At 45.7% G+C, this 9,594-nt stretch overlaps 1 protein-coding gene across 1 annotated transcript in view; it reads left to right on the top strand.

Moving 5' to 3' along the window:
* Window positions 1–779: 779 nt before the first annotated feature.
* The window catches only part of LOC128724693 (sodium channel protein 60E), a 94,149-nt gene continuing 85,334 nt past the window's right edge, over window positions 780–9,594 (top strand). The window contains exon 1 of the mRNA XM_053818414.1: window positions 780–813. Coding sequence (XP_053674389.1) covers window positions 780–813 — 34 coding nt within the window. The remainder of the gene's footprint in view (window positions 814–9,594) is intronic.

Below are 9,594 nucleotides of genomic sequence, written 5' to 3'. Positions count from 1 at the left end.
GCGACATTTAAAATTTTTGCACGTCTTAACGCACAATAAAACTCTTACCATAAATCTTGCTTCGGAAACCAACGGTGAAACGGTAAAATTCTTCATCCTTTAGTGCGTGAAGTGTGAGAAAATATGCTAAGTCAAGTGAATATCATGTAAGCAATAATACCTAGATTAAAAGTTTCGATATTTCCCGTTTGGCGTGAAAAAAGCCGTTGCAACGTAAGTGAAAGATTAGGCGCCTCCATCGGGTTGCGCAAGCCAGTGCTTGACGGTGATTGAAATGGATACGAATGGTAGCTGGGAAGTTCGGATGAACTTGCGATGTATTAAAGTGTATATAAAAGTGTTGCAGTAAAGCTAGTAATCGAAAAATAAAAGTTGTTCCAACGCCAGTTTGCAGCCATTAATACTACCCGTGCTTACGCTAGAAAGGATTAGTCGTTCAAATGTTGCATAGTTAAATCGTTCGAATTACCCATCATGTGTGAGCAGTAGTGCTGTAATGTTAAGATTAATCGTCACCCAATGCATTGTGCTGCATTGTAAAATGCACTTTCCGCCGCTAAGCAAATCGTGTTTCAACGCTTGTCAGTAGCCGCGTAAGCGGAGCATACATTGCATTAGTATCCTTAATCGCCGCGATGTTACACCATAGCGTTACAGTTATCCGTTAGTGTCAGTTTGATCTTGTAGTGAACACGCCAGCACAAGCTACCGAGCGTGGTACCAGAGAGTGGTGGACGAGCGAAACCCAAGCCAACACCCACAAAGAAAGAACACCGAAAATGACCGATGCAACCACTCCAAATGAAGGACAAGGTGAGTAGCCCGGGCTGAGTAGGCTGGGCGTTATCTGCGGCGCGTTTACGCTCCCGGATCGTGGTGTCCAATTTCCCGGCACCGGTGATTGGTGCGGCGATAAGTTGGCATTTCGAGCGTGCGTTTGATTGATCTCACCGTGTCAGTCCGGAAGGCAGCGGTACAAAGCCCCGGCATAAACGTGTCGCTCTTTTTATCGCACCGAAATGCCACATCCAGCGATTCAGCCACGAATCATTTCAATCAATTAAGGACTCGAAGCGTTTGATCGTGGGTGGAAATAATTCATTTCACTATCAGTAAACCGCCAGCAATCAAACGGTCATTGGAGTGAACGGCAGTGAAACGAAATTCGTGCGCGTTCTATAATCGATGCGATTGGTGGTGATTTTCTTCGCTTCACGCGTTTGTCGGGCCACGTTGCTGGTCCGTTCGGGGTTTCGGGTGTTCGAAAATTGTTACCGGTTCGTGTGATCGCCGGTTGGAAAGAGACCGAAAAAACACACTCCCTGCGAGCGTGGTTGGAAACTGGAAAATAATGGAACGATTCCATTATGCAGCCCATCCACGATTGGCCGTTAGTGGTGCACTTAAAAGGGGTACGGATTTTTTTCTACCTTTCGCTGTTATATTGCATGTATTCAACGCTTTTCAAACGCGACTATTGAGTGATTTTGGACCGTAAGCACGGATATGCTTGCATAAATAGTTTACGATTAAACCGAACGTACATTGTGCCACACAGTGAACAGGAAATTGATCATTTTGTTTCCGCTTAGTTTTGCTTTCGACAAAGCCCAAGCATGCCAAAAGCTTATAGAAACATTTTAAAGCCCACAAAAAGTGAGGTTCTTTCGTTCGGCCACTGAGTAGCTGAATGGATCCGGCAGCTTCAGTCGGTTGGCCTGCGTGTTAACCCACCGTCATTTCGCTTCGGCGCCATACCGGAGGAATAATAAAAACACAACGCTGCTTAATTTTCAGCCTCATACATTAGTAACGCACTGGACGTAATCTGGGCCGGTGAGTCGCTGGTAAGGCATTTGGCAGGTTGTGTTCACAGCACGGTTGAGGAACGAACCAATGGCTCGGGACGTTGCTTTGATCTTCGTCCTACGGCCTATGGGCTGACGGTCTTGGTTCGGCGCATGGTTTGTTGGTTCGTTGATGTGCAAAATTATAAGCGCATATGTCGTACCCAAGGTGTATTCGTTGGTCCAAAAACCAACGCTGGCTGGGTCGACGTTAGATGAAAGCTCGTAAAAGAAGATGCCAAAATCTTCCTTCAACGGCTGTGAAACGGTTGAAAATTATATTCCTCCTACTGGTGTGGCGCTCTGGTACTGTGGATGATGGGAAACCTGACTGCTTGACTTCTGGTTGGTGGTTTTCTAACCCGGAGAAGCAGCCATGAACGATGACTGAGGTGAATTTCTCAATAATGTATGCTCAAGATTGCTTTCATGCGTGCTTCTCCGTACGTACTTCCGCTCTGACGTACGTGAGCGGAAATGAAGGAATACGACGAATACGGTTGTACTATGCACGTTGAGTTGCAGTTAGTGCATGAAAAAAACAACAGCATGTGGAAATTGGAGCACATCTCATTTCCACGAAAATTGATGCGTTTTAGGTTCCATTTATAAAAGCTTCAGCTGAACGCTTGATAAAGGAATTCTTCCAGTAAAGCAGTATAGTAATACAGTGTGTATTTAAAGCCCAGTGGTTAGAGAGAGAGATATATAATGGCAATAGTTAGGAGCTACCAAATATGTATGGAGACATGAAACGATGATATTAAAACTTTTATTCTTCATTACATTTCCATAGTTCGTATGAGTGTTAAGTAACCTGAAACTGAAGAGTAAATTGTAACTCCACGTGCAATTCAGCAGGAATTTCATGGAATCAAACATAAAACTACGAGCACACCCGCAATATGGGGCAATGCATATAATTTACGATGACAGGTGAAGATGGGAAAACGTATTATGGCTACAATTGAGCTCTGCGGGTTACGTGCCCTATAAAATGGATCAATAAATTGTCATAAACCGCCAGTGCCAGTGTTGCACTGCTCCTTGCAGGTGGATTTGTCTCCATTATGTTCGAATGGGGTAGTTTTTTGTTATACAATGTGTTAATGGCTCTATTTTGTTCAGTGGAAAAGTGTGTATATAAAGTACATAAACTAAGGGTGACATTTGTAAAGAGAGATATAATAACACTACACTGTTGCTTGTTAATAGTTGTATTTTATTCACCTGTATGAGCTTTCTACAATCTATATCTTTATAACCTACGTACAACCCTGAACGAATGAAATATCGAAATGTTATTTTTTATCTTCTATTTCGAGCTCATTTCTCATTGCTTCTGTTTCCGCTGCATATTTTAATTCCTTTTGTGCATAGTGTTTTAAGACCTCCCACCCAGAGCAGCAGTAGCTAAGTGGAAAAAGTTCAGTGAAATGTTACTGCGAGTCTCACCGCTTGATTGCTCCATCGTCCCCGGATCTCGCTCCGAAGTCCCCAAAGACGGGAAAATATTATGTTTGTACGTGCCGTTGCTCCGCGGTTGGCCTTTATTTTTTTCTTCTCGTCGGTTCTCTTTCATCTTCACTCACTTCGTACCGTTTACCGGCAGCATTAGCAACGGCCCAGCTCATAAACTAGGGGCCAGAAAAATGAAAAACGTCGGCGACTAGCCACGGTGGTTGCTAAATTAATTACGATTACGTGAGTGTGGAAGAATGCGGCTGCTACTTAGCGCTGAGTGGTAGGTGGCCGGTTTGCCGGAATGAATAGCGATTTTCCCCACCCCCCTGCGTAACAAATAGCTAAACTGAGGCAAACAAAAAACTCTAGAAAGAGAATTGCAATATACGTACAATTACGTCATTAAAGTGAACGAGCGTGTTAAGGAAACGAATACATTCAGTTTGTCGTTTGTGGCGTTTTTGTGTTTTGCTTAAAAACTGCAAAATGGAATATTAAGCCGTTTGCGGTACGAATGCAATAAAAATGGCGATTTTACATCGCTTAGCATGGGCTCTATGCTTCGAATGGATGTAGCTGCTAGAGATGGCTTAAGGCGAGCTGCAGTCTTTCAGGCATTCTAATATGATTTTCTTTCAGCCTCAGTGTGCCGTTCATCGATCCGAAACTAATTCCAATACTCCAATTGCAATGCTCAACAAAGAAATGAATGTCCTTAGGTCTAACAGGGCACAAAAAATCGGCTTCGGTAGAATAGAATCTTTGAGCATTGTTTTTAACTCGAAATGAATTCTCTTGGGGAAGCGGACGGGAACGACGCTCGATTGGCAGGCATTGCGCACGGTCACCAGGCACTTGTAGATCGGATTGTCTTGCTTCATTTAGCTTTGAAAACGAACCCTCTACGGTCGTTGAGCGGATCACAAAATCTCTGCCAAATGGTGTTGACATTTGTCGGCAGAGCAGCGGAGTGCAACAAGTCTAGTAGGCGGGGGTCGGCCAATGTCGCTTCTCATCTAATCGATTATGCAACGGGATCCGATGTTTTGGATATTTTTGGTGGCGTACTATCACATTAGTATAGAAAGCTTTCTTTCAAGCAATGAAGTAAGTCTTGATCTTAAAACTCACACAGGTTGATGAGCTTTTTTGGGTCAGAATGAGTATATGTGAAAGAGGCATCATATTTCTAGAACGAAAGTTAACCATAGTACATTGGGAAAGCGTTCGCAAAAGAAAATCATCACAATCAGAGTGTCAAAAGGCAACAAACTCGCTACCGATCGATTGTTGGTTTCGTGCCAGCTAAAGCTTTGCGTCACACTTGCTGACCAGGTCCGCTGCTGTACATGGAGCGCTTGAACATTATAGTTACGCGTGCTGACCTTGTGTGAAATCGTTCACCTCAGCCAACCCGTGATGGCGCCGAAAATTGCGAAAAAAGAGCAGCGTTTGGTTTGGTTATGGTCCTAGCAAAACGAGGCGCTTTTTTCTTCCCACGATTGCTCATTGAAGTGTTCGTCATTTCACCGGTGAACGGTGGTTATGTGCACGGACGTGAGTTAGCTGGCCGCAGGATTACGCGTACGCGTCCGGTTGGTTCCGGCGCGCAAATGGCCAAAAACGGGGTGACTCAGCACGTACGGTTGTGGGTTCGTACGTCGTGCGCTAATTCGGAACCAGCACAAAGCTGCCACCTCACCAACGTGCGTCGATGCGAAGAAACTTCAAGCGGGCAGAAAAAGAGGGCATAAAAACGCCCAAAGGTGTACGCAGTCTTTCTCGCTGTTTAATTTTCAAACCCGTCCAGTCATACAGGGAGTCCCTTGCCCGCTTGGTCGGTAGAATGTGGTCAAAATGATGTCCCCCTAGATTTGGCACGAGAGAGGGTAACATCTCTTGAGCCAGGCCGCAGGTCAACGGAACGCTAAAATACGAACACACCACCGGCAACGTCGGTCGATGGGTAAACACATAAACAGTGCAAATTTACGAATGACGAGCTTTCGACGAGTGCACGACTGACTTCTCGACCGTCGTGGTAGCTGCGTCCCATGAGGATGTGTTCGGTCGCCGGAAACGTTTGGGTCGTTCCTTTACCGGACCTCAGCTGGCCGGGGCGTGTAAGTTTCGTGACTTTATGAGGGTTTATTCACGTTTTATGCAAACGTTCCAAGCACAACACGTCGCGCACAAACACTGGTGGATATGCACGATCGGGGCCTGGAGTTGCGGTGTTGCTTTTGCGAGCGAACCTCGGTCCCGCGAGTCCCCGTGTCTGTTGCCATATCGGCCGTGAGCCATCTGGATTAGCACATTGCTGGAAACTGCCCATAAAAATATGTCATACCGGCATTGGCGGAAGTTTAGCGCCTTCTGAGCGCCGAGCAAGCTAGAACACGAGCGCAAGCACGGCCTACGGGAAAAGTGAAGCAAAATTAATGACTCACTTTTACGAAGGTCGCTGATAGTCGGACGAGCAGCTAATGGGCGCCGTAATGCTGCCACCGTACGGATAAGCCGATGCGAACCACCGTGCGGTACTGATTGAATGTGAGTGATGGGACATACGATTACGTTTCCGGAGTCGCACGAATTTCAAAATATATCACGTGGTTTAATTTGATAAACCGTTTGTAGAATGCCATAATTTCAAAACCTAACCCATTAGAGGGCCACAAGCAAATTGAAATCCGCAGTCACGGTTGTTCCAAATCAACACAGCATTTAATTCAGCACATGGTGCGCGTAATTGAAAACCGTTAACATATAAAACGATGGTTTAAGTTATAATTGATTCAATTTCGGGATGTTTAGCTTCAGCACCAGGCTCTAGTTAGTCGTGTGCTAGATCTGCCGGTTTTTGTTGCTGTTGTGTGTGCTGCATTTTCCGTACATTTTGTGCTTCCCAAAAACGGACGCCTCTCCTCACTGGGGTTTGGTGTAGGTTTGGGTAGGTGCAGATTTTATGAAGTGTAGAATAATTTATGCAATGACCCGGGACCTAGTAAGGCACCCTGCACTCAAAAAAAAACATCAGGACACAGATAGGGCCACCATCAGCTACGTTCGCTACGTGACCATAGCGTCGTTCTGCGGGTCACCTCCCAAGCTCCCAGCCGGTGCAATTTGTTTGTGAAAATTTGTCCCGAAGTGAGTTAACGCTCGACCTCCCCGCCCCGGGATGTGCGTTTCGGTTTATTTTAATTTATTTATTAATCATACTTATTACTGTGCGCTGAAGCTGAACTCACGTTCACGGTTGTAATTGAAACGGATGAATAATGACCAGCGCGGTCCAAAGGTACGTGATCAGCGTCTGGTACGGCAGGGTCCTTTGTGGAGCTCGTGGTCTACCAGCCATGTGCTATGGAATACCTTAAGGCATCGTTTGCAGCCTTGAAGCCTATGAGGGTGCTTTTTTTTCGGTTAAAATTGCTCTTCCTACTACAAAGCACCAGGCGCCTCCATCATCTGGTGGAAGATGTTAGCGAAGCGTTCCAGCGAACGCTTCGAACAACAAAATTAATTGAAATGATTCCAGTTATTGATACCGACTTTAAATAGGGTCGGATTTTGAAAACAATCGCAGATTTGCTTTATGGCAGCGAATCCACGCGATAATGAAATTTATTTTGATTGCTTCACAATTAATTAATTTTAGCACCGTAAAGAGTGTTCCCATTTTTCTTCCTTATCACTGCCAGTTTTTTTATTTCCCTCTCTTTCTATCTTTTTTTTCATCTCACTCTTTCTTCTTTGTTTTACCTTTTCTTATCTCTTTTTTTATCTGTAATAATTCTTACCCAGCGTATCCACCCTGCGGGTGCAAAGTAATCTATTTAATGCGCAGCGAAACGTACCGAGAGAGAGAGAGAGAGTGCCAGCTGCGTTTGTTTGAACTTTTCCCATTTCTGGCAAGATCGCGCTGCAAGCTATGGCAGGGCGTTTGTTTTTATTTCGTTGAGGTTTGGCTGGGATACTTTACAGTAATCACAACCGTGCATGTTTGGCGCGTTTGTGTGAATGAGGCAGTGTTTTTTTTAATCTCAACTCTCTCAACTTTCTCGCTCCACCGGCGTGTTGTTGCCACTCTTCGGTTCGAGTAAATTTGAAGTTTTCTCCTTCGAGCCCGGGTGCCCGGGTTTCGGCATGTTTGCGAAAGCCGTTGTGATGGTGCGGGTTGCGCGAGGGATGGATCTTAATTTCGGTTTTATTTATGTTCGCATGATTCTTGCCCGCGCATCGCTGCGAACTGCTGAAGGAGGTTTAAAGCCCCGGAAAGTATTTATGCTAGCTATATTTCGGGGATACTTCAATTAATTAGATACTTTCTAATTCCGGAATAGCAAAGTTTCTCCGAACACTTTCGCAAAGGGGTACTATGCGCAAGAATAAACACCATTCAAGTTCATTCGTACAGTGACCGGAGTAAAAGTATTGCGTCAAGAGCCGAAGCCGGTAGCTGGGTGGATAGCCCTCAGCCAGAAAATCGATACCAGCCTTCGAATGCTCGAGACGGTTTTCGTTTGTAAGTTTTCGACCCATCGGTACACGAAATAAATTTGATCCTTACAGCTGGCAATGGTTGGAACTCGTCAAGACAAACCTGCTGTCGTCGCAACACCACCGGATCATTTCGCACATTCCGGTGCGTGTTGCGAATTGGAAGAATTTTTGATTAAACCCTCCGGCAGGTTGGGCTGGCAGTTAGGGTTTTCCACTCGGTAGTGCTTTATGCCGGGGAAAATTCGAAACGGCCCATGGAACGCACCGTGACATGATGGTGCGTTTGTGAGCGCTCGGTGGACGAGAACGCCTCATGAACGTGCACATGATTCGCACCGCATCGATTTCCTCCACCTGAAGGTGGGAAATGAATTAAAAAGTACCGACGAAAGCGATGACGGCTGCCCTGGGTGCGAAAAGAAGTAAAACACGTGTACTGTGTGTGGTTTTCGTCGCTCGATGTACGAGCTGATTCTTTCATCGACAGCACCGACCAACATGAGCGCTTATCCGTTTCCGAAAGCCTGGCTCAACCATTTCCACTTTGGACTGTGCTTGTGGAATGCGCCACACCGGTACCGACGGACACAAATGCCTCGGAAAAATTCTGAACCTTAGACGTGTCTTCATCGAGCACTGTCACTCGCTCAGCCTCCCTACCGCCTACGCTCTCGAATGGAAGGTAACTCTTTGTTTTTTTAATTCATTTTCCGGTGCGCAGCGTTCCGAAGAACGGATCGTTCCATTCGAGAACGGCACATTCGAGAGAAGCAATTTGGTTTAATTAATTTTGAAATTATCTGCCCAGCCAGGTATTCTCGGTAGGCACGAGTTTACGTGGGTGTTTTGGAGCGGAATCGCGTTTCAATTTCACTGAAAAATGCGTACCGATTGGTGGGGAGGGAACGGGTAATAACGTATTTTTCCTCTTCCACTGTGTTTGCTTTGCATCACAACTGTAATTGCTTCCACTCGGAACGCTCACTAACAATAGTTTAGATCGTTAAATAAAGCCGTACATAAGATTTCCGGCCGATGCTTTGTCCCATTTGTACGGTCGTCCCATCGCTGGCTGGTTGTGGTGGCTTTTGACCGATTTCACTGTCCGCTCGGTATGAATAGATCAGAAAAATACGATTTTCCTCGAGTTTTACGAGCCCTTTCCAAACGCGGTACGGTGATCAGAGGTCCACCAGCAAAAAGGGTTTCGGGCAACAGAGTGATACACAAAAAGGAGAGACACAAAACAAAACAAAAAAAACGAAAACAACCAACCAGCCTAATCCTAACCACAAAAGTAACCTTTTCTTGGTCGCGAAAAACCACCTCCCAGCTTTCCTAGCTCGTGCGTTTCGTCCGTTCCGCCTGACGGTTGGCTTTTATCTTTTTTGCGCTTTGTAAACCGGATCATGGTGTTAACTGGATGCGAACCCAGGGCCGTTGGTGGCAGCTTACGTGAGGCTGAACTCTCCCTGATTGCGTCGGTGGGAGAATCGGTGCAAGATTGCGGACCGGGCCCAAGGATACGTTATTTAACCGACCTTCGGCCACCCGCTCGATTCGTCTCCGTGCACAGCCTTTCGCCGATTCAGCTAGTTTCCGAGCATCCGGATTTCGTCAAAACGCTTCCGAGAAAATAATGGAGCAAATTTTGGAACATTGGGTACGCCGGGAAAAGAGCTAAAGCGAGAACAAAAGAGAGAGAGAGAGAATGTACAAAAACTCGAAAAAATGAACTGACAGTGTGTCTGTGCACGGGTGTAGGAGTAAAGGA

This window comes from Anopheles nili, chromosome 3 (genome assembly GCF_943737925.1).
Source record: "Anopheles nili chromosome 3, idAnoNiliSN_F5_01, whole genome shotgun sequence".
NCBI classification, from domain to species: domain Eukaryota; kingdom Metazoa; phylum Arthropoda; class Insecta; order Diptera; family Culicidae; genus Anopheles; species Anopheles nili.
This window is presented reverse-complemented; position numbering and strand designations above follow the sequence as displayed.